This window comes from Taeniopygia guttata, chromosome 15 (genome assembly GCF_048771995.1).
Source record: "Taeniopygia guttata chromosome 15, bTaeGut7.mat, whole genome shotgun sequence".
Lineage (NCBI taxonomy): Eukaryota > Metazoa > Chordata > Aves > Passeriformes > Estrildidae > Taeniopygia > Taeniopygia guttata.
In genome coordinates this window covers 12304814-12330021 of record NC_133040.1, presented here as the reverse complement: position 1 = coordinate 12330021, position 25208 = coordinate 12304814, and the positions used below count along the sequence as shown (strand labels likewise).

General features: G+C 48.9%; 1 protein-coding gene across 2 annotated transcripts in view; it reads right to left on the bottom strand.

The window, feature by feature from the left end:
• TMEM132B (transmembrane protein 132B) overlaps positions 1 to 24357 on the bottom strand; it is a 220584-nt gene extending 196227 nt beyond the window's left edge. The window contains exon 1 of one of the 2 annotated variants that reach the window (XM_072936167.1): positions 24230 to 24357. Coding sequence is in view for 1 of the 2 variants with exons in the window: in XM_030285360.4 (XP_030141220.4) it covers positions 23773 to 23857 (85 nt within the window). In the remaining variant the exon portion in view is untranslated. Of the gene's footprint in view, positions 1 to 23772; positions 23973 to 24229 lie in introns of those variants that run through there. The other variant, XM_030285360.4, reaches the window with a different exon arrangement.
• Positions 24358 to 25208: the final 851 nt, after the last annotated feature.

Below are 25208 nucleotides of genomic sequence, written 5' to 3'. Positions count from 1 at the left end.
CAGCACTTCATTTCACAGAAGGGTGCACGGCAAGGCACGGGTTAAGTTGATTTCCAAACTTCACCAAGACAGGCAGAGAACTTCCCAATTCTGGCACAGATCTGGGGAGAATGGCAGCACGGGGAAAACAGGATTTATTTCCCTTTTTATGATAAGATGACAATTCAGGAGCCTAGCAAATCCTTAAAAAAGAAGTCTCTAGTGGATGGATGCAAACAGAAATGAGCCCAGGCACCTCTGCTGCTGTTTTGCCGACCACATTTATATACCTGGCCCAGATCAGCAAAGAGAAAATTGAGCTCTTTCAGGGGGCCAGATGGGCTCTCAGTCTCAGGTGTTGACAGTTTTCATTTCTTAACTCTTTTACAAATGAATGTGGATGTTTGGGGACGAATTTCCATTTTTATTCAGTGTATGAGAACAGTCTTTCTGAATATAGCTGTCTCACAAAAGAAGCCACTGCTTGATCATGGCCCCAGCTCATCCAAAAAAAGGCTGAGGACTGTAAAGACTTGGCAGGGGAGCACTTGGGAAGGGCTGCTGCTCCCCCAGCCTCTCTTGCCTGTGTGCACTGAGTCAGATTCCCTGGCTTTCGTGGCAGCCCTTTTATTATTCTTATTATTACTACTACTACTATTACTACTATTCCCAAGACAGCACCAAAAGCTGATACAATAGGAGGGAGGTGAGCTGGGCTCTACTTTGCCCTGCTGAACACTAACATAATTACCACGTCCCAAGTGCACTACAGTGCCTTTGTGACTGGAAGTGATTCATGAGTCCAAAGGACCTCAACTGGAATTTAAATTCCCGGGGTAGGCCATTGGGTTTACAGACAAAAAAAAAAAAAAAAAAGAAAAATGTAAAAGTCTCAGAATGGGTACATTTGATCTAATGTCTTGAAGAGATATTGAACTCCAGGCACTATATTTAGACTCACTTTTCAAACGATAAATGCACTTCAAATCTCTTCATTAGTTCTATTCTTCAGCAGTGGTTTATTCTGCAAACCTGTTGTTCTTCTGCCAAGAGCAAACCTCCTCTCCTGCTTTGGAGAGGAGTGTGGTGGCCACTCCTCCAGAGCAAAGCCTGAGGGTCCCTTCCCCACCTGAGAAAGTGCCCATGAAGGCATGGCAGGGGAGGAGGATATTCCCCTGCTCCAGGGCTGGCTGAGGGCACACACAGGGGGAGATCCCTGTCCAGAGCAGTGCCAGGGCTGCCCCTCTCCACCCTGCAGGACCAGGATCCTGCTCCCCTGTGCACAGACAGCAGGGTCAAAGCAGGACACGCTGCCTCTGAAGCAGCCCACTCCCTGCAGTGACTGCACAGAGAACCAAAACCCTTTCAGGATGACTAATTGTTAGACGAGATACATCCCACACGTGGCACGCTCCTCCTCAGCACCACAGCCCAAATTCAATATGCAAGGGGAAGCAAAAGGCACCGCTGCCTCTGGCTGCCTGTGAAAAGCCACGGGGCGCTGCCCCAGGGATGGATCTTCACTGCAGAGCCAAGCTGAGCTGCCCCTGGAGTCGTGTCCCCACAGCAAAACCTCTGAGCATCCTCCTGGAGCCCCTGGGGACGTGGGGTGCAGGATCAGGGCTGGCACAGCAGCTCCAGCCTGGCTGCCAGGGCAGCTCAGCTCCTGCGGGCTGCTCGCACATCCCGGGCACACAGCAGTGCCCACCGTGCTGGGTGTGCCCCTGCTGGGGCAGCCAGAGCCCCTGGTGCCACCACACCCCAAGGCCACCTGGAGAAAGCAGCATGCCAGCTGTCAGGTGCCACACGAGAAGCTCTGCTGAAGTTTTTACCAAATGTCAGCCCAGAAAGTTGGTCGGCTGCAAGGAGGGCATCCAATTTGAACAGGTCAGGCATTACCTGGAGGAGCAAACACAACAGACTCTCCTCCAACAGCTGCAATAATGTGTTTTACAGAGAGCTCCAAGTCAGCTCAGATTTAAGAAGCTGCACACTTCAGATGTCTCTGAAGAATACTAAAATGAGAACTCGGTCACACAGCACTGTGACTAGTGTGGAGCGCTATTAAAGAGAAGCTAACATTTGTTTTCAATTACCCAGTGTATATCTGAAAGACTAAAGCTGTCTCCAAAGTATTGGATAAATGGGTGTGTTTACTGTGCACTTGTGTATGGAAAATGAAAGTTGTCTGACAATCATTTCCAAATACCAATATTTTACCAATAGCATTATATCAACATCTAATGAGTCTCCCTGGGCTTCACGCCATGTTAAAAGGCAAAACTAGAAAGCAGAGGTAGCTGAACACTACTCTTCAAGACACAGAATAAATGCAAATTAAAAAGCTAGGATCTTACTCCCATATCTATTTGTTCAGATCACGTTGTCATTTTTTTCAAACTCCCCTGAAAAAAAAATGACAGAAAGCAGGAAAATTTGTGGCAAATGCAGAATGGCATCCATAAATTTATGAACTAACTAGACTGACATTCAGTGCAATGCAAAGTGCTTTGCAATCAATAGCCATGAGCATCAATTCCCTGGGAAGAGCAGCCCTGTGCCACAGCCTCCCACCAGCACCAGGCAAAGTCATTTTCTTGCAGATGGGGCAGCCTTGCTACCCAAACCCTAATCCACAGAGATGCTGTTTGTACTTGGATAAAGGAGCTGTGTGACCTGCAGCTCTTGCTTCACACAGGAGAGACACTCACACCTGAGCAATTGCAGGTGAACAGGTTGTTTCATATTTTGCTTACTCCTCACATGAAGTCCTTCAATTAAAGATTTAATTCAGATTTGTCAGACACATATTAGGTGCTAAATTCCTGCTGATAATTGCTAAAAGTGACCTGCAATGTGAATGACAGGATCCTTCCTTTTCTGTATTGCCTCCAAATAGCCCCAAACAAGGCCATGGAGAAAAAAAGCAGCTTTTCAGTCCCCTTTTCAGCACCTGCTGCAAGCAGGATGTTTCTGCTGGGCAACTTGTCCACTTTGCTCAGTTATCAGAACCTTCACTGCCCAGGACCCAGAGGTGCCCAGTGGGTACCAAATAAACAGCCAGCAGGGACAGGGAGGATTCAGCAGCTCTGTGGAACAGGCACGGGGGACGCCTCAGAGCCCATCACTGAAAACCCCTCTGCATCAAACCCTGTCAGAGCAGCCAGACCATCAGCTAATCACTGTCCATCTCCATTTGTCTGCAATGCTGTGAGGAAGGCTTTCATAGTTCTTAGAGATACAAAAGAGGCACTCTGATTTTGCTTTGAATGGAAGCGTGTGATAGTGTTAGCTGCTGGTAAACCTCAAGGACAGTACTTATACAGCATCAGAAATACTTGCAAAGATGGAAAAGATCTAACTCTTTTTAAACTCTAAAGAGTTTAAAAACTACAGCCCCTATTCTGCAACCTTTGGTGCCTCTGCCTAAGCACGCTGCAGGATCTGTGCCTGTACCTTGATCAACAAGGCCACATTGCATACAGGAAGTTACAAAATTTGGAAGTGTATTATTCTTTTTCTTAAGGATTTGTATTTTTTAAATGTTGAGGAGGATATAGTACACCCAGAAACTACAGCCTCTAGCCTGTCACAAGAGGCACAGCACAAAAAAACACCTTAAAACCCTTTCCTAAGCAGAAGGCAGAGCAGCATTGCTAATTTATTGTAGAGCATCGTGTTCTTCCAGGTACCAGGAGAGAAACACTGTCCCTGCATTTCATGCATCAAAACCTCATAGAAAACAAATCAGGTTTGTGCCCCTGTGGTCACTTTCTGTAGCTGCTGGAGTGGGATGGGCAGAGGTGGTGCTGCTGTTGTAGCAAAGCCTCTCACTCCAATGGCAGGAGATGTCCATCCCTGTGGGCCCAAGGCTGTCCTGGAGTGAGGACAGTGACCAGCTCTGCTTTCCTGCAGGGCTGCACTGACCTTGTGAAGGAAGCAGTAACAGCAGCATTGCAGGCTCACAGTGCATTTTTATGCACCTTGATGGGCTGAGCAGAACCTGCCAGTTCCATCATGCAAAGCCATGAAAGTGCTTCTTAAATCCCACCTGAGAGTGGGCACATGAACAAAGCAGAAAGGAAAAGGAGGGAGACACTAGAGGGGAAAACCAGCACTCAGAGCAGGGGGAAGATTCATCCCCAGATTATTTAACTGGTAAGAGAGGCCAGACAAGCAGCCAAGTCTATCAAGGTTTCATGCCTCTGCTATACATAATCCAAAATATTCACCACTGCTTTCATTCTTGTCACACCGTGGTAACTCAAGGGCAGGCACACAGAGCAAGGTGAGCTGAACAGGATGAGCAGCTCAGCCCAGCACCTCCTGCTCCAGTCACACGCTGCAGGATGACTCCCAGGCAGGGTTGTGTCGTGTTGTACAGCATTCAGGAGCTAAAGGCTCATCTGTTTTCCTGGCTCTGGCAGAGACCGAAGCTCCTGCACATCTCTGCCAGTTCCCTCTACCTGCAGAGCAGGGATAACTGTGCTGAGCATCCTTTTCCTGCAGCTTGCAGAGTGCTTTTTAAAAATAAACAGGTGTGGAGAACTGCTGGTAGAAAGTACCATAAAAAAAGCCCCTCTAGATAAAAATCTAAAGTATAGCAAACTTACTAAAACAGGATGCAGCCTTTTAGCTACAGCAACCCTGTAGCTTCTTTTCTCCCCTGAAGTTAAATTGATGCAATTTTCATGAATACGTTAAATTGGCATGAAAACTAAGAATGAAGAACAATTTGTTGCTGCTTTGGAAATCTTTCTCTCCTGGTCTCTTTAGTTTTCTTGCCCATATCCAGCATCTTCTTCACTCTTAATTGTGTTATCACACGTTCCATTCTATGATTCTTTGTGGAAAATAAAAAACCATCACTAACAAGTCAGCCTTCCTTTCAGGGTCACTTAAAGGACATTTCAGTTGCCCAACATGATGCAGCTGAGGACTCCAGATTATTCACTGTTGCTCCTGCAGGTGCTGTTTCTATAAAATTAAGTGCCTGTCTAATGGAAGTTTCCAAGAAGGAGCTGGAGAGACTGTGTAAGCATGGTAGAGAGTGCACCAAGTAAAATGACATCATCCTAACGGGGAAAAAAAAACCAAGGAGGATCTGGAACCAGCTCCTTTCAAAGCAAGGCAGAAGTCTGCTGTGCTGAAAATACCAACTGGCTGCTTTCCCAGGTAAAATGCCATTACTTGAAAGAAAGAGTCAATTACTGCCTCAAGGAACCTCCCTGTTGAGGCAAAAAAAAAGCTGTTTCAGACAATGTGTTGAGCCCTCTTCATGATTAGAAAAAGAGAAAGAAAACTGCTTGTGTGTCAAGCCAACAGACAGGGAGATGTGGGCACATTTTTCACCAGAGGGTGGCAAAGGGGAGACACATCCTCTGCTCTGGGCTGCTGCAGCTCCACTCCCCAGCACAGCAACAAGGACCAGCCCGATGTACTCGGCATTTGGCAGACAGAGAGCACAAAATACCTCGAGGGGATCAGCAGGGACTCCCCTCACCTTGCTCTCTCTGAGAATCTTGCTGGGCTCTCACAGAGGCAGCTGGGCTGGTGCCATTGACTAACCCACACCAGGTCTTCTCCAAGGGTCTGGTGAACCTCCCCATGCACCCAGTGACCAAAATCCCAGTCAGGGGAGCAGGGGAGGAGTGCCCTTGCCTTTGAATCAGTCCCAGCAGATACAGCTGCGAGCCCATCAGGGTACCCTGGTGGGAATTTTATCTTCCATCAGCTAACAACACTCAGTTTTGATTAAAGGGATGAGAAAGGCCTGTTTTATCTGAGAGAGAGGAAAAGCCCTGTGTATACACACATGTATCTCTGTGTAGTGTGTGCCTGGGTATACAGAATATACATATACATGCACACACTTCACAGCTTTCAGAGAGATGACAGCATGTTTTCATACAGCACATCTGAAGAAAAGGTCTTGTACCAGTGCTACAGCAAAGTTCATCTTGAAAATAGAGAATGAAGGGAGAAAAAAATAAAAGAGAGAATGTTTTCCTTCTTCTCATGTCTGAGGAACTTAACTACAGTGATGGGAAGATATAAAACCCCAGACAGCAGAGCGCTGTTCTGGAGACCACGATATGCATAAAAACTCCTGCAAGCCCTTGTTAAATGTTCCTACCTCTCCTACCCTCCAGTCCATCCCTCCAGGGTGCAATTTTCAGGAGACAGAAAGATTTAATGTGCTTTGGTTGAAATAATCCCCTGGATTCTCGCTGCAGAGACTGTCATGACAGTGTGTTCCTCTGGTTTATTATATTAATAAGCAGAGTCATTCAGCACTCAACATGATGTGGCTCTCTGACTTGCACATGACTGTGTCCCCAAGCTGCAGCAGTACAGAGGCCTGCCCCTAACTCCTACTTGCACAAAAGGTTTGTTATTTTGAGGCAGAATAACCACAGTTGCCTACAAAGAAGGATGCACACGCTGCAGGTTTTAAGTGTGCAGAGGCAGCAGCAGCTGAGTTCACCTCCAGTCACCTCCAGTTTCCTGCCTGCTCCCTGCCAGGCTCCTGGGGATGCTGGTGATGTCCTCCACTCCCAAACCCTCCACACACTCCCATGTCCATCTCATCCTGTGCACCCAAGGTGCATGCTGAACATATTTTCTACTGATTAGAGCTAAATAAGAGTAAAAAATAAGGTTATTAAAACAGTAAAAAAAATCTCTAACCCATGAGCAAAGCTCTTCTTCCTCTTCCTGGCTTGAAAAACACTGCTATGATGGCCTGAAATCACATAACTTCCCCTATAACCTCTAATCACTGCTCCCTGCCTTTATTTCCCAGCTAGGAGAGGCAAGTTCTGTTTCTGCACCCCAGGAAGCACCACTCACTTGGCTCTGAAGATGCCCCATGTGCAGCTCTGTTATCACCACCTTTTTCTGGGAAAAAAAAAAAAAAAAAAAAAAAAAAAACAAACTTTTTTTGGTTCCAGCACAACCAGAAATGAGATTGCACTACTGCTGCCAACACTGCTGCTGATATCCACACGTACTCAATTCATGAGGACCCCAGCTGATTTTCTGCTCCCCTTCCCATAAAGGCTTTCTATTTTTCCCTGAAGATGCAGCCTCAGGAAGATGTTGTGTGGCAGAGGTTTTATACAATGTAAATGATGGATATTGTTTATGTACTGATTATGTCGAACCCAGCTGTTTACCTTTGCTAGGACTGCAATTATTTTAACAGTAATTGTAAAAATAAATTGGGGAGAGAAATAGCAGGAACTTCCTAGTTTGGTTTTTGAAACTAGAGCACTGCCAAGAGTGACCTGACCTCAGACATGCAGCCACTTATTTTAAATATCAACTGAGCTCATCCATGCATGGAAAACAGAGTGCTCTGTAGGGTTCTGGGCACAAAAGGGTCCCCAAAGGTTCAGAATTCAGCCCAGTCACATCTTCCTCATTTATCACCACCTGCTTAAGCTGCCACAGCACCTAGATCTTCCCAGAAGCCAACCAGCCACATAACACTGACATCAAAGCTGCAGAACACGGTCAAACTGCCCACAAGGCAAGCACATTGACCTCTCTTCTCTTCTTTCCAACAGGTTCACTCTCCTCCATACAAAAAATGCCAGTATTGACTAAATATTTTTGAAAGTACTCATTTTGCAACTGGAGCAACCGTTTCCCAGCCCTGCATGCAATTCCCCTGCTTCTCCTCCTCTCCCTGGATTGCAGACAGATGCCAAGCCATGGAAGTTATTCTTTCATTCACAGCATCTGGTTCCTTGGCAGACTCCTCGGGTAATTATGTTCATAGCCTTAAAGCTGTCTCTAGCTCTGCTTCATGGCTTTGCTGCTTTTGGCTTGTAGCAATCCCTTCTCATCTTCCCTGTCCATCACATGGGCTGAACATTGCTCTTAAAATACAGGAATTAGACCACTTGCATCTCCCTCCAACCAGAGCACAAATAAATGATACCCCACGTTGTTCTGGAAATACAAGCACTTGTTTTACTGCATGGAGAAACCACAAAGCCTTGTGCAAATCCTGCCTCTGGAGAAACCACAAAGCCTTGTGCAAATCCTGCCTCTGGAGAAACCACAAAGCCTTGTGCAAATCCTGCCTCTGGAGAAACCACAAAGCCTTGTGCAAATCCCTCCTAGGACCACCTGGCTGGAGAACGTGTGGCTACAACCACAGCCATGATGGGAAAAGCCCCCATGGGACCTTTTCTTTTGCTTTTTAGCTAAAACCTTCTCTGCCTCTGTGCAACTGCAGAGCTCTCACCATGAGGAACAGAGGGACAGACATGCAGGGACTGCCAGGCAGAGGGACAGACATGCAGGGACTGCCAGGCAGAGGGACACGAGCGGTGCAGCCGCAGCAGCTCTGTTCATTTAACTGGGTTGAGTAAATGATGCTTGTGCTGGGCAGGTCAGAGGAGCAGGGCTGCTCTCCTCCCTGGCCAGGAGGGAAGCTGGATGCTCCCAGTCCTCATGCCCAGCATCCAGAGGCCCCATCTGGAGCAAACAGACTGAAAATGCTGCACGAGGGGTGCAGTGGGGCTGGGCTCCCTCCCTGCTTTGGCACAAAACCCCCGTGTACCCTCTGTGCTGTGAGGTGCCAGAGCCCCATCACAGGGCTCATGGAAAGAAATCATCTCGGGCAGGGAGGGACCCTGGGCATAGTTATGCTCTTTGAAGGAATAAGCCCATAAAGAGAGAAGTACAACAGATTTAAGCATTTAAATGCATTTCCAGCACTGTTTGTGATGATTCCCAGACAGCAGCCTTCATTAAGCTGGAGCAGAGGCTGAGAACACCAATTAGCAGGATTTAAAAACAAAAAGAGGAACTGCTGCAGTTATCCCCAAATAAAGAGTACAGGCCCAGCCTAATTTTTTATGCCTGGCTCTACTGGAAACGATGGGAGGAGGTGAAAGCTCCAGGAAGGTGCAGTGCACATTCCTTGGGGTGGGCAGCCAGCTGGGGCACTCAGCACCGTTTGGCTGCTGGCAGGGGAAGATGTAAAATATGGCAGTTCATCCTCACATCCACTGCCACGGAAGCAGGGAAAGAAAGGAAGAAGAGAAATCCTGGCAAAGCACTGGTGGACACCTCTGTCTGTGCATCAAGCCCAGGCAGCTGGAGGAGGAGCACACTGAGAACTGCCCAGCAGGTCCCAGGAGATGTTTGAGCTACTTTAAAATCACATGGCAAATTAAAGCTACACTTTTCCCCCCATTCATTTCTGTATTCTGTCAAATTCTTTAACTTTATGCTGTGCAAAACAGTTCTACCAGTGGACCTTGACAGCAAGAGCCTGCTTCATCCCCACTGCTCACCTCCCACCGTAGGAAATGCTTTCCAAAACAGCAAAATTCCCTGTCCAGTCCTCCTTCCCCCAGAGCCAATCTGCAAAGCCTGCACATCAACTTTGTCCAGTTTAGCCTCAGACTGGCAGCAAAGACACTCAGCAGTGCAAAACACAAAGCAACAGCAAGGATCAAATCATCTGTTATGGATTTTTATTTTTTCTGTAAGAGCCATGAGCAACTATTTTTGAGCACAGAGATCTTAACCATTCATTTATCCTGAGAATAAAAGTGGGAGAAGGGGAAATGATTGCTTTTGCATTATTTGTCGCACTGCCAGTACTGAATCAAAGTCAGGGAACTGCCAAAAGATCTCTTTTGATCCAAGTAACTATCATCCTCATAAACGTTTCTACAGGGAGAAAACCCAAAACCCCACTCCAATCTTTGCACCATGATTCTAAAGATAAATATATAAACAACAAAAACAAACAAACAAAAACCCAAATAACCAAAAAAAAATCAAACAAAAAACCTCTTCTTCCTCTGTAAGTTTTTGCCATTCAAGCCAGGCACAAAAGGTTTTTAAAAGATGCTGTGAGGGGGAATCCAGAACTGGACCAGAAAAAGCCAAGCTTGAAGATTTCCATCATCAGCCCAACAGTGTAACACCACTCACAGTGACTTAGAGAGATCAAAAAAGAAAAAGAAATTACATATATATATATAAAAAAGGATTTTACATCAGGAACCAATTTACTTTTGCTGCTCCACAGAGCAATCATGCCTCAGGACCCACAGCTAAATGGCTGAAGCTCACATAACCGAAAGAGCAAAGAAAGCAGCAGAGAACTTTAATGGCTTATGAAATTCAATTGAAATTGATGGTTGGAAAAGTGAAACATTTAACACCCCACCAACCTAACATCAGTGCATGGACACACCGACAGGTACATGAACCAAAAAAGGTGGAACTCATTTTCCACTCAGCCACGGTGTCCTAGGGAAGGAGATGGCACCCTCACACAGGAACTTTAACCGTGTGTAAATATTTTAACTCCTCCAGACCTTTTTCCGCTGGAAGCTTTGATAGAAAACCCATCTTTTGTGAAAATGGCAACACATTATTATGACCTGCACCATTCATGTCTCTGAAATATTAGAAGCTGCATTCTGCATTTCAACTTCAGCTGGAGCAGGAACTCAAAAACCCTCCCTGCTATTTGAGCTGACTTTGAATAAACTGTTTGCAGCCGAGGTACTTTTCCAGCACAGATCTTTTCTTTTATGAAGCCTATCTCTGATGAACAATAGAAAAATATTGTTGACAGGGGTGTACTTTTCCATCTACTCAAAAATATCATTTTGCAGAATATTTTCACAGCTCAGCAGAAGGTGGAAAGAAAGACAATATTATGACTAGATAAGAAAGAAAGAAGACATTCTTTATAATTAGCTTATAGTAGTTTTCTTGTTGGTTTTGGCTTGCTTGAACGAGGTTCTTTACTAGTTAGAGCTCCAATCTGACTTACAAAGCCTTCAGGCAAAACTCATAATTGAAGATTAACCTGGGTAAAACCAATCAGAATTTGGCCAAGAGGTTTTAGAGCATCCACAAAGCACCTAGAACCACCAGCAGTATCACATAATGGTTTTTAAGTTTTTAAGTGCTCCCAGGTGCTTCAGGATGCATCAGCCCAGCTCAGAGGCAATGGCCCCATCCTGGCGAGGGTCACGCTGTCATTGATGGAGTGACTCGGGCACAGGGACACTGTGGCCTTGCAGGAGGATGGGACATCAGGAACCAGCTCACTGGAGCCTCCAGGTGCCCCTGGAGCAGGCAGGGGTGAGTTCATGAGGGCACCAGCTGATTCATGGGGAGGCTTTGATGTGCAAATTAATCCTTATAACTTTTAACTGAGCTAATGTAAGCGTCATATGTTGCTAATTACACAATACAGGGGGGAAAAAAAATTGCAAATTAATATAAATTCTTAACCTAATCAGGATGGCAAGTTGTGTTTTAATTACAAATTGTCGTGTAGCAGCAGAGCAGCTGCTGCATTTCAGCAGCTCTGGTTGCACAGAGAAGTCCTGCTGTGCCTCACTCGTGTGCTCAGGTCCAGTTCTGCTCCCCACAGCCCCAGCCACCCAAAAAACCAACGGTGGCTGCAGGGGACAGCAGGGACATCCTTCCAGAGCGTGCCACCCACACCTGGCACCAGGAAACACCCACCCTGAACATCTTTCTCCAGTAATGGCCTGCAAGAAGGGCTCCATATGGACACCTTCAAGCTTGGCATGTCCCAACCTCCCCGTTTGCCACCTCTCCTTTAATCTGAATGAACATTTCCACACACAGAGGCAGAAATCAGTGATCTTCCTCCAATTCTATGCTCCTCAATTCACATAAGCAAGAATCAAGAGGCATCTTTGGAGCTTGTTTCCTCTATGCCCTCACAGTTAATGGGAAAGGAAGAATAAAATGAGATTACAATAAATAAATAAACAAACATTCCCAAACTTTGTAGTGCCTGGAGCAAATTTTTACAACCAAATTAAAATGCCTGACTATTTTGCCTTTTATTGGAGACACTGGTAGAGGCAAGGAGCTGCAGCATGGCAGTGCACCTGCACAGTGCATCACCTTGGGAACACGCCAAGGGATGGTGACCCTGCACCAAAACACCCACTTGCCAATAACTCTGCTGGTAATGAACCAGAGAGCTGCAGTGAGGCCAAAAAATCTCTGACATATATGGCAGAAATATGGTTATCTAAAAAAACAAAGACAGTCTATTGTGTCTTATATTATTTTTAACTTGATACAGCCCCTACTTGTCAAAAAGAGGAGGGGGAAAGCCTCACAGCCTCTGAGAACATTAATTTGCTTTAGATTTTGCCAGTTACCCACAGTAAAGCACAAACCTGCAGTATTTTTGGTTGGGTTTTTTTTGAACACCAGGGGGCTGATTACTGTGAAATGATCTTAGGCTTCTCCCACTAAGTGGACAGATGGATTGCTACTTTTGCAACTTCTTTTTGCAGCCTTGAATTCAGTTGCTGGCGGGAGGCTCCGTTCCAGCTCTCCCCAGCATCATTTCTCTCCTTGCACTTGTCATCTCACTTCCCAGCCCGGGGCTGGGCTGTGGAAAAATCTCTCTGCAAGCACAGGAATGTGCACAGAACCTTTTCCCAGCCCTGGGGGTGCCACTGGGGCTCTGCACCCCGCTGGTGCCCACCCTGGGGACAGGGAATGGCACAGGCACACAGAGCCCCACTCCTGCACTGCCATGCCAAGGTGCTGCTGAAACTATGGAGACAAATATCACCAGTGCTAGACAGACCAAAAATGAGGAAATGAGGTCTCTCAGCATCCCAGCAAACAATCTGCAAGCTAGAGGGTTTGCAAGGTGAGAAAGAAACAAAAAGCACTGCTAGGCAAAAGTCATCTCCTGAACAGTTTTTTTTTAAAAAAACAAATTTTACAAAGTGCAAACTGAGACGCTGCCAGGCTCCATCCCTGCTCCCTGACAAGCACGGAGCAACTCAGGAATGGGAGGAGCAGTGTGGGTCCCGGGCCAGCAGCCTGTCGTGGTTTGACATAGAATTCTCTCAGAAAAAAAGGAAGTCAAGCCAGTCAGTGATTAAGGTTAGATATTAACACTTAGATTAACAAATTGAAGGCTGGACACGCCTCTGAGAACACAGAGGGGTTAAAACCAGAACTTCCAGGGAAACTTTCTCTCTTTAGTTCCAGTCAGAGTGCAGTACAGACTCTCCCCTGCCTGGCCCATGGAGAAAAAAAAACCTTATAACCTAACTAAAATAAAACCAAAAAATAAAAAAAACTAAAACCAAACTAACTTCCTACAAATTAAAAAAAATCTAAAATATCTACATTCCCCCCCCCAGAATATCTCTGAAAAAAAAAAAAAACAACAACAACAATCTATCAACAATACACCAATAAAAAAGTAAAAAAAAACCATAAAAATTAAAAATATAAACCAAAAACCATCCAAAAAATCAAAACTTTTAACCCTTCCTTAAAAAATAAAGAACTTTATAAAAAACTATATAGATCTATAAAGAACTATATAAAAAAACTTATAAAATATTACTTCTCCTCAGTTAAAAAAAAAAAAAAAACTAAAACATAAGATATTTTTTAAAAATTAAGAAAAAAAATAAAACAACTTCTAACTAAACTTTTTCTTTGCATTCACAACCCAGCACCCCCACGGGCAGCACCCAGCTGGAGGGAGAAGAGCTCCGAGAGACCCCTCAGCATGCAGGGAAGGGAACTGCTCATTCAGAAGGTGAATTTTAGGAACCATCCCCCAGGGGACACTGCCCAACCTCCTGGCATCACCCCCCCGCAGCCCAGGGACCGCAGCCCCGTTAAGATGAAGCCAAGGGAGGAAGGAGGAAAACCAGTTTGATCCGAGGAGGTGACAAAGCTCGGGAAAAGCCAAGTGCCAGCCCCAGGAATGACTAAGCACAGGGCCAGGCAGTGCAGAGCTGGCTGAGGCAGCACGCAGCAAAACCAGTGTGCTGCATGGCAAAACCATTGCTGGGGAGAGAAAAAGAAAAGCCAAACCTAAAAACAAGGACTCTGTTCTTTAGCAAGCCACATGAACTGCCTGAGTGTGTTTATAAGCATTCCTGTCCAGCTGTAACTCCAGCTGATGCACAGATAGCAATATATGGGTCAATAATGGTTTATCTAAAGATGTGTGTCAGCCCGTCTCTCCTCACTCTCTGACAAACCTTTTACAAGAACCACTTACTTTAACCCTGAATTATCTGCCTCTGCTCATCTTCAGGGAGAATCAGCACGGCAGAGAAAGAAGCAGGCAATTCCCTGTGATCTGAAAGCTCACTTTCTAAATCAAATCAATTTTTCTAACGTAATTTACCTCATCTAAATCACTGACCCATGCATTTTCTCACCATCCTTTGACAAGGGCTGCACCAATTGAAGCAAAGCTAAAACACTTCAACCAGACCAATTCATAGAAGTCTTTAGAGGAATTCTTTCATCACTGTAATTAATTCTTTAAGTACCACAGTGGGATGCTCTGAATTCAAACCCAGTCCAAGGAGTAATGATTGTACTAATGGGAGAAGCTGCACAGTAAATAAATGCAAGTGCCCTGCTGAAAGAGATGATTTTCAATAGGAGACTGCCACTGAGGGAGATAACTGTGCTCTGGAGATAATAACTCAGATGATGAGGTCCCACAGACTGGAGTCTGCCACAGCAATTCCCAGACACCTCAGGGATGAGCATTTTGACAGATATGCATTAGAGCTGGAGATGCTCTAGCTCTGGATGAGCAGGACACTTCAAGAAGACACAGCTGAAGCTGTACCCAGGAGCTGATACTTGTCCCCCAGACTCCAATAATCTCATTATGACACTATAATAAGTGCAATAAGGTGCACAGCATGGACATTGGGGTTTAGAAGGGCATGTCTGAAGAACAGCTCCTCAGTGCAGTCCCTGAAAATACCCCAATCCCCATGGCCTGTCCAGCTTCATCCCACCAAGGTGATGAGAAGGGCACCACCATCTGGGCTCCCCTCTGTGGGGCTGTCTTGGATTTTAGCAATAAAGAACAACAATTCCAGCTCTTCATTTCTGCTTGTGACTTCCCATAAAAATGCAAATCAAACACAGCAGAAGAACCGAGTAGTGCCAGTGCTGGGGCAGACAGGGAGCCCTTCCAGAGAGCCTCAGCACTGCCTGGCATGGGGCTTGGAGGTGCCAAGCAGCTCAGGCACCACAACAAGCCCGGGCTGAGCTGTGCTCAGCACACCAGGGCTAATGGACTGGCCACGAACCTCAGCGGCCTCTGTCCAAGGTGAGCCTCACTCCTTAAAGAGCAGCAGCAAAACCCATCAAAAAGTAACCCCAGGGCCCAGCTTCACCCAACACCTCTGCTCTCCCTGCCAGCAGGGCTTAGACTTTGGGCTACTGCCCCAGGGCACCTCTTGGGGATGATGCAGAGGACAGACAACGGCTTCCATGGTACCCACTTTTTCCTCTAAAGCCCTTTGAGATCTACAGGTGAAAGAATGATGCATTATTAATATTTGAAAAGAAAAAAATGTCTTAACTGCTATAAAATTCATGCTGTCTTCTGTTTATCCCTTGCTTGTTTCTTCTCTTTAATGGAGTTAAACCTTTTTTGCAGCAATATTCATGTAATAACTTTCAGTGGGCTACTCCTAAGCAAAATACCTGAAATGAGTAATTCTGCTGCATTAGGAAAAAAAAAAAGTGGAAGAAACCTTTGTATATTAATTCTCATAGCTGTCAAAGATGAGGATTTAATAATGTTAGTATCTAAGCTACTCCATTATTTCCAAACACCTTGGAGCAGAATGTCTTAGTGGGAGATGAATTAGATAGTGCAACTGCCTTCTGAGTGTTTTCAGAGCATAATCTATGGCTCATCACCACGTGTGTTTCAAGTCCTTGGCCTCTCTTCTCCAAATAACCTCCAGCTGTAAATGCATTTACATGCTGGATATTTAAATGCCAGACCCAGCTCTTTTTCTTGAGCATTCCTCACTATTTGAGCATTTGTCCCCGTTTAATAGATTTGCCTGGGTTCAGCTTTGGATGGGTGGTAGGGACAGAGAGTTGGGAGCTCAGGCCATGCAATAGATGATGGAATGAAGCAAAGAAGGAAAAGTGTAGGCAGGATGGAGGAGAGGTCTGATGGGCTGCAGACTCTGCCAAGGGAAGCAGCAGAAGTCCTGCAGGGCTGAAAACCAGCCGTGCTCAGGAACAGGCTGTACCCAACCTCCAGAGATGGGAAAGGCAGTTTATTTGCCAACTTTTCCAGCTCTAATTCCCATGATTTGGAGAGGCTGAGGCACACTGGCCTTTGAGCTTGCCCTGAGAGAGCTCTGCAGCTTCCAGAAAGCTCCTGCCATCCTCTCCGGGTGCCTCCGCTGCAACCTTTGAAAAGCCTGTTTGGCTGTGTGTGTGTTGTGGCCTCCCTGCACTCAGGGAAAGACAAATCAGGCTCTGTGTCATCACTCCCTGCTCCCCCAGCTCCCTGAGTGCCCTTGGGAACCCCCAGTGACCTTTCAGACTGCACAGGGCCGGGGACAGAGGCACCAGGGCTGGGGGGCTGCTGTCTTGCACCAGACCTGGTGCTCACACTGCCCAGGGACCTGCCCCGTGAAGACATCCAGACCAGCTCCTTCCAAAACTCATCTTGGATTTTTTCCTTTTTCAAATTTTTCCTTTTTCAAACAAAAATCTGGGTACCAAGACCAGTCAGCGGCTATCAACTCTTTACTGCGTTTCTAGTTACTGCTTATTGCATAAAAACCTGTTCCATCTGCTCAAGGGCTCCCTTTTAGGGCACAGGGGCTCTGTCTTATTTTTGGTGTGAGTTTCATCCTTTTTTGAAGCTGCAGCATCCATTAGACAGCCCTCCTTCCCCATTGTGACTAGAGTCTTGCTGCTCAGCAAAAGCTGTGGCTAATTGACAACAACTCCTAAACTGAGATATAAAGTAGCTGTGTCTGTCACTCGTGCAAACAGCAACGGCAGCTCAGCTGCTAAATAATGGAAAATGGTTCATTTTCTGACTCAGGGAAGATCCTTTATTAAAGAAATGAACATCTCCGGTGCTACAGAGCCATGCCCTGATCATTCCTGCATCTTAAAAATCTAACATTGGCCATAAAATTCCTAAGTAACATAAACCCTGTTCCTTTCACTACTCTCCCAATCAGAAAAACTGAGTTTAAATCACCTGCTGGCAGGTTTATTACAGGGCCCACAAGCAGATAAGGTCCTGTGCACCAGCCCTCTGCACTTAACAGGAAATAAATCTCTGCTTTGCCATCTGTTTTTGAAATGTTTCCATACAAGCTAAACAAAAAAAAAAAAAAAACAAAGATACATGCACCTCTCAATCCTTCTAAAGGATTTTATTTCTGGGGTAATGAGGATGACATTTCTCCCCTCTCTAGCAGAAATGCTTTTCCTCCTCAGGCTGATGCCCCCAGGTCTCCCTCAGCCCACAGCCAAACCAGAGGCACCACCTCTCACACGTCCCATGGGCTGCCACCAGTGCAAACAGCATTTCTGGAGCCTGCTGAGCCCCTTGGCTTGGCCAGAATGAGGATTTCCATCCCTGCTTCTCCATTTAGCCCCAGCTGGAATTGTGTTGGAATCTGTGCTATTGATGATCCCAAGATTGTAGAAAGTCTCTGTCTGTCAGCCCCACTGCCAAAGCAGAAGCCATAATTGGTCTGTGCTGTTTCAAGGCTGTTTATTCTGTTTATCTCTAACATGTTCTGCTGCCCTGCCGCAGCTCTGTCCTGCAGGGCAGCGTGTGGGGCTCTGCCCTCAGTGGGATGGTACAAACATTAAATACCACAAACTACCTGTGCTGGATTTACAATAACGGGCCAATATCTGTCACCTACGTTGGACAGTGTGTCCCCAGCCTGAACCAACAGAAAAATGCCAACACCACAGTGAAACATGGAGGGCATGAAGAAGGAGAAAAAGGACAAGGCACACCCAATTTCCTCCATCTTGTCCCCTTTGGACCCCTAATCTAGAATCCTAAAATTTTACTTTTGCACCTCTGCCACACTTATTACTTATATCAAACACTCAGAGCTTGTAATTGATCCTGTAAGATTGAAAACTCTTTTCCATGGACAGAGATCACAGACAGTGTCTCTGGGGGCTCTGTCCAGGGGGGTTCCTGACCCCTGCCAGGGTCCCAGACCTGCCAGGGCAGCCAGAGGGATGCTCTGGGTTCCCACAGAATTGCATCAGTGGAGTTTTTCCATCATTTCTTTCCATCACGATGCCAAGCTAGAGCTGCCCAGCAGGGGTGGTTTCACACCATCCCCTCCCCATAAGCAGAGCTGTGGTCCCTGCACAGCCTTTAAGCAGATGGCAGCAGCATCCCAAGGCAGGAGGAGATGGCCAGGCAAGCACAGAGCCCCGAGCTCCCCAGGATTTAGCAGCTTTGTCACTAAAAGCCCATTTCCTGCCACTGCAGGTCTCCCTCCCCACTGCAGGGGATGCCATGGGGCAGAGCAGCTCCTGAGGCCAGCTGGTGCAGGCACGGTGACATGAGCAGAGCTGGCTTACATGCAGTTTCCAATTAGTTTACTCAGCAGACGGCAGCCTCGTGGAAACTCCTCTGCTCCTGGCTATCCCTCACCCCTCAGGGCAACCCTTTGCTCACTCTCTGACTACCACCATCACCAAAAAAATATCAGGAAAAAAAAACAGAGTTAAAATCAAATGCTACACTTAATTTTCTCTCCTTGCCTGAAGTTGCAAGAGACAAGATAGGACATAATCACCACTTTTAAAATCATCCCCTATGACAGGCAAATTGATCAAGTGGAGAGGCTGGGCTGCTTTTGAACTTGAACAAACTGATTTTCCATGAAAGATGGTGTTTACATTGCCTCCCAACAGTCTGCTGAAACATGCATTCCTCCTGCCATTTCATCACCAAAATTTGGGAGGAAAGTGTTTTTCAGGGAGAAAAAAAAATAGAAGGAAAAAAGAGAAAAGGAAAAAAGTGTGCTTGAATCTGGAGCACATCATAAATTCATGAAGCTTTCTGAATGCTGTCAGAAAGAAACATTTATGTAAACAAAGAACAGCTCAAAGCGTGTTGCAAGAGAGTTTTCGGGAAGCGTGTAAAAAACATTAATATTTACCTTGCACCTGAGACTAAAGGGAATTTGTGCACTGCCCAAAGAGCAAAGTCCTTGCACGAGGAGCTCACTCCAGCAGCCCTGGCTGCCTTCCCACCGCAGCTCTCTGCGTCACGGAGGGCAGTGGGGATACCCAGGGAAAGGCAGACACTGAGCAGTCCCCATCCCCTCCCCTGAGCTGTCTCCAGGGACCTCTTTGCTTGTAATTTCTGCCTGCCCATCCTCACTGCTTCCTCTGAAATGCCAGCTGGGAACTCCCCACAGCACGAAAGCAAAGCATCTTCCACGACATCTAGAGCACCACATGGTACCTCACAGCCCACAGCCTCGGTGGCACTTAATGGGAGGGGATGTGACAGCTGGGGAAGCGCCACGTGCCAGCACATCCCTGAGCCACTGACAGGGCTGAGAGCTGCAGCTCTGCCAACAAGCCAAGTCACTGCTTGTCATCAACCAGCAGTCGTTATGTTTAGGCAAAGAGGGAATGGGGAATCAAGATCAGAGAATTAAATTTGTTGAGCTGACAGTATTTATGTAGGTGGGGTGGCTTCTCTTTCACTGGGAGGTTTATAAGGCCAGAAGACCTTGGTTTTGCTTGCTTTGTGCAGGACAGAGCTCCCCTTTGCTCCTCTGAGGCAGGGCAGGTCTGCAGCCACCTCCACGAAGCACAGAGCTTTGTGAAGCACCTTCCATCTCAGCAGAACCTGTGCTTTGTGCCAGCATCAGCCACCGAGGTCAGGACAAGCAGCACCGGTTGCCATAACCCAACATCAGGAGGAATGACACCCCTTCCTGCACCTTTCAGCACAGGGACACGGCCAGCACGGGCCCCCTGAGCTGCAAAACACATTTCTGAGGAGCCATGGGGATGGAGGAGCCGTGGAGAAGGGCAGGATGAGCCCGACGCAGCGTGGGGTCAGCAGGGTGGAAGCTCCATCCCACTGGCACCAATGGGAAAGCCCTGCAGAGCCTAAAGCCCTGCATAACCCAAATCCCCGTGCGCCTCCATGGAGCACAGACTCTTCTCTCCAGCACTTGGAAACAAGGCAGTCCTTGCCCAGGGACTGTGCCTTCCAAACTGCTGCCTGGGCTCACAGAGCGACCAAATCCAGGATGGCAAACCCAGCACAGCAATTAAATAAATGGAGCTGTCTCTGGCTCAGGAGCGCATCCTCCATCCAAAAAATCCTTCCTGAGACACAAACCCTGTCCCAGTCTTGGCAACCCTCTGCTCTGACCTCCTGCAGCTGCTCCTGGGCTCGCTCATACCTTCCTCACCACAGATAATAGGGCTGGGACTGACTATCATTCCCAGCAATAAAATACAGCAAATTAATTGCATTTAATTGATTTTTATATTTTCATGTAGCTATTTTGGTATTCAAACCACAAAAGACTCTATTGATCAGCCAGAGTCAGTGAACAGAGTTCTATGACCAAGCCACACATATTGAAGAAAATAATCAAAACCCAAAACCAGTGAGACTTCCCCATTTCAAATACACAAAGGAGGCTGCAGCAGCAGTGACAGGAGATTTTGAATTGAAAAATGCTGTGCAGGGTAAGTCACAGAGTTGCCTCCTGCATTCCCAGAGAGCCCAATACCAATCGCAGCAGCAATGCATAAATCCAGAGTAGCTTCACTGACTTCAGAGCAGCTGGTCTAGATTTATGCTGATGGGAAGTAAAATCAGGGTATCTAAAATATTCTGCTCTAATGGATGCTGGAGCAAAAGGCACTATAATAATTTCAGACTTCTCCCCCCAGCCCACTATCCCCCACTTCACATCAGTTTGAACAGTCATTTCATAAAACGTTGAGATCTGCACTAATCTGGGGAAAATAACCTACATTTCAACAGTTTGCACGATCGTGATCTGCAAATCTATTGTACAGTAGACAATACAGCTCTTTCATTTCTGTTCCTAAAGAGCCTGTGCACAGAAAGCGTCTCCATATTAGGCAGAGTGATCCAGGGACACATAATAAAATAAGCATCATGTCTCTCCACCCACGCCCCCCTGGAGCCGGAGTGTAAAAGCGATCGCGGGTCCTTGCGACACCCAGCGCCAGCAGCATCCCTCGGGGCTGGGGGAGCGCTCCTGCCCCGGGGCCAGCAGAACCAAATATTCGGGTAACTCCTCCAGCTCGCTCGCAGGATACCTATTCCTATAAAACCACGGAGACAGCTCCGCCGCCGCCAGCGGGGAAGGCGGCCAAAACCCTGCCGAGATGGCAGCAACAAGCGGGGGCTGCTGCCAGGCGGAGACATCCTCGGGCTGCCGAGCACAGCCGCACGGCCCCTGCCCGCCGGCAGCCGCAGGGCCGGGGCAGCCGAGTGATCTCTTCATTGCACCTTCCCAAAGCTATTTATTTAGGGAACCTGCCTGCCGGGAGAACCAACGCCACCCGCTTGGAGGAGGCTGCGGAAACTCAGCCTGGCTCCCCGCACCGCAGCCTGCCCAAAGGGGGAAGGGAGGAAGAGAAGGGAAAGAAATGGAGAAAAATGGCAAGAGCCCAAGCGAGCGTCTCTCGAGCTTTGCGGAGATGGCAGCAGCGCGCCGGGACTCGGGCAGGTGTCTCTCCCGGCTGCGAGAACCCAAAGCGAGATGCGGCTCCTTCCTTAACCCCTGCGGTTCAGGGGAGAAAAGCGACCCGGAGCTGCGGGAAGATGGGCACAGCCCCGGGGGAGGCGTTCCCGGCTCTGCCGCTCTCCCAGGAGCTCTGCCCTGAGCCCAAAGGCGCTCTGCACGCAGGGACACCGCTGGGACAGGGAGGGACAGCGCTGGGACAGGGCAGGGACAGCGCTCCGCGGGGCAGCAGGAGGATGCTGAGCCGGGAGAGCAGAGAGGCGCAGGCGGGGAGGGCGCTCGGTATTCACAGCCCGAGCTGGGAGCGCTCTGCGAGCTCCTGAGGCGCACGCTGGGCAGGGAGGGCTCAGCAGCGGAGAGGGATGGATGGATGCATGCATTCCTCGCTAGGTTTGCAGCCACAAACTGTTTCAAAGTGGGTTTCCATATGTTTAAGCACTCAGAGCGCTGGAAGAATTACACCCACAGCCCAATCTCACCATGGTAGCTACCCACACAGGAGGAGAAGGGAGGGGGGAATATCAGGGAAAAGATTAGCATTAATATGTCAAAGCAAGAAATAAAAAAGATATTTTTTTTAAACAAACCAAAAAAAACGAAAACCTGCTCCTTTGCTGCACCTAACTCCCTCCTCAATAAAAGAGCTGCACGGCGCACAGGGCATCGCAGTGACCACTGAAAGCCACCATCACCATTCCGTGGGGCAGTGCTGACCCCCAGAAAGGCACCATTCCGTGGGGCAGGGCTGACTCCAGAAAGGCACCATTCCATGGGGCTGGGCTGACCCCCAGAAAGCCCATGCCCTCCGTCCTGTGCTCGGTGCCCCAGTCCCCACAAGCTGCACCTCATTTTCCATGCCCTGCACCCCAAACTCTGCAGCCCGTGTCCTGCTCAGGAGGATTTCCAGGTGCCGCCGAGGCTGCACACGGCCCAGCCAAGGAGGAGGATGGAGGGCAGGGGCAAGCGGTGCTTTTTTGGGGTGAGCAGAGCGAGGAGCCCCTGCTGTCCATCTTCTGTGTGTCCCCACAAGAAGGTTGGTGCCTCCTTCCTAGCAAATCGTTCCTGCTCTTCCTGTAGGAACCTTTCCTAAACCACTTCCCCACCACAAAGCCTTCCCTGTGCCTTCCCCAAGAGCTACTGCTATTACTCTTCCCATGGATCGCTCCTTTTTCACCTAAAATCCTTGCATTTAGGCATATTTAAGCCCCGCGTGAAGTTTCCCCAGCAGCCCCAGCTCCACGGCCAAACGCGAGCACCGTCCCGAGAAGCAGTAAGCGCAAACGAATCCCCGAACAACTTCAGCACCGGTGCACCTTAATTAATTTGCTTTTAACAAGCCCTGTTTATTAGAAACAGCATCTGCGAGGGAGCTCACGGGAGCAGGCAGAGGAGAACGTGCCCAGAGTGAAGTCCTGCTAAAGACTTTCTCTGGCAGCCTGGGGTGAGCCCTTCCCCACAAAACACCCGCGCCTGGACCCAAAACGCTGCTCCCAACTCCAGCTGGGGAGGAAATGAAAAAAATAAAAATAAAATAACAGAGGAAGAGCATCTCCCAGCCTCACTCCCTGCCTCGCAGCTGGCCGTGGTGAGGGAATCCCACCAGAGCCCAGTCAAGGGCCAGACCCCGCTCGCCGCCAGCCCACCGAAACCCGTCCTTCTCGGAAATAAGCGCAAAAAGGTCGCACAAGTATTTTGTTACCGAAGGGGTTTAGCTCCTGCGCATCTTTCCCCCCACCCACAGGTAGTCAGAAAGAGCGCGGCGCATCAGGGAGGAACGGGGGTCACTGCCTCGTCAGAAACCCCAAATCCCACGACCCTTCTCCATCCCCCAGAGCTCCGGCATGCCCAAACTTTTCCCTTTTTTCCCCCCAAATCGGCAGCGGCCGAAGCAGCGGGCAGCCTTGGCGCAGGGGGCCGGGAGCCCGCGACACGCGTGGGGACAGCGGAGCGTGATGGGGACTCCTTGGTGCGCCCCAGAGACGGAGCTGCGAGCGCGTTCCTCCCGCAGCGCTGCGCGGAGCGCCGGGGAGGGAGGGCTGGGATGGGGGAAACGGCCTTAAATAACAGCGGGAGAGGGAGCAGACATGGAATAAACACAAACAGCCGAAAACAAACACAGCAATGAAGACAAAAAGCAAACGAAACAAACAGGAGCGCAGTGGCGGGGTCGCGGCGGCGGGACCGGGGTTACCTCGGCACAGGAGCAGCAGCGGCGCCAGGAGCAGCGCGGGGCCCCGGGAGAGCATCCTCTTTGTTCCATGCCCAGAAGTAGTCATGGTGCTGATTTATTTGGAGAGGGGCGGCTGAGCGGGGCGGGGGGGGCCGGGGGTGTCGCGCCGGAGCCCGTAACCACTCCCCCCGCTCCCCGCCCGCTCCGCTCCGCTCCGTCCGGCGGAGGAGGGCAGGGCAGGGGAAGGGGAACGGGAAGGGGAAGGGGAAAAGGAAGGGGAAAAGGAAGGGGAAAAGGAAAAGGAAGGGGAAAAGGAAGGGGAAAAGGAAGGGGGGTCCCCGCCGGCCCCGCGCTCACGGCCGCCCCCGCCGCATCTCCGCCCGTGGCAGCAGCGGCGGCTCCCCCGGGGCAGCGGGCGTTGTACCGGGGCTGTACCGGGGCTGTGCCGGGGATGTGCCGGGGCTGTGCCGGGGCTCACCTGAGCGGGGCCCGGCCCGCAGGTGCCTCTCGGCTCCCCGGGGGGATGCGCGATGCTCAGGGCCGGCGAGCGGGGCCGGCGAGCGGGGCAGCCCCGTGTGGCCTCGGCTCGGCCCGGTGGTCTCGGTCCCGGAGCCGGTCCCGGTCCCGGTTCTAGAGCCGGTCCCGGTCTGGGTCCCGGTCTCGGTCCCGGTTTCGGTTCCGCTCCCCCGGCGCGGGGACAGCTCTGAGGGGGGGCGCGCGCCGGCCGCGAGCCGCGCAAAGAGGGAGCGCGCGCCCTGGCGGTTACCGGCGGAACTGCGCAGGGAAAAACGGGAAAAACGGGGAAAAAATGGGGAAAAAACGGGGAAAAATGGGAAAAACTGGGGAAAAACGGGGAAAAACGGGGAAAAATGGGGAAAAGTGGGAAAAACTGGGAAAAACGGGGGGAAACGGGGAAAAACTGGGAAAAGCGGGGGAAAAAATGGGGAAAAGGGGGAAAAACTGGGGAAAATGGGGAAAAATTGGGAAAAAATGGGGAAAAGCGGGGAAAACCTGGGAAAAACGGGGGAAAACGGGGAAAAACGGGATAAAACGGGGGAAAATGGGGAAAAATGGGGAAAAACTGGGAAAAACGGGGAAAAATGGGGAAAAACGGGGAAAACCTGGGAAAAACTGGTAAACACTGGGAAAAACGGGGAAAATGGGAAAAAAATGGGGAAAACTGGGAAAAACTGGGAAAAGGGAGCCCCAAAAACAGCCAGGGCACCCCGGGATGGGTGAGAGCATCCTAAAATGTGTGAGGGCACCACAAAATGTGTGAGGGCACCACAAAATGTGTGAGGGAGGCCCGGAATATCTGAGGGAACCCCAAAAACAGCGAGGGCACCCTGGGATGGGTGAGAACGCCCCAAAATGTGTCAGAGCACCCCAGAATATGTGACAGTATCACAAAATGTGTGTGGCCACCCCAAAATCTGCGAGGGCATCCCAAAAACAGT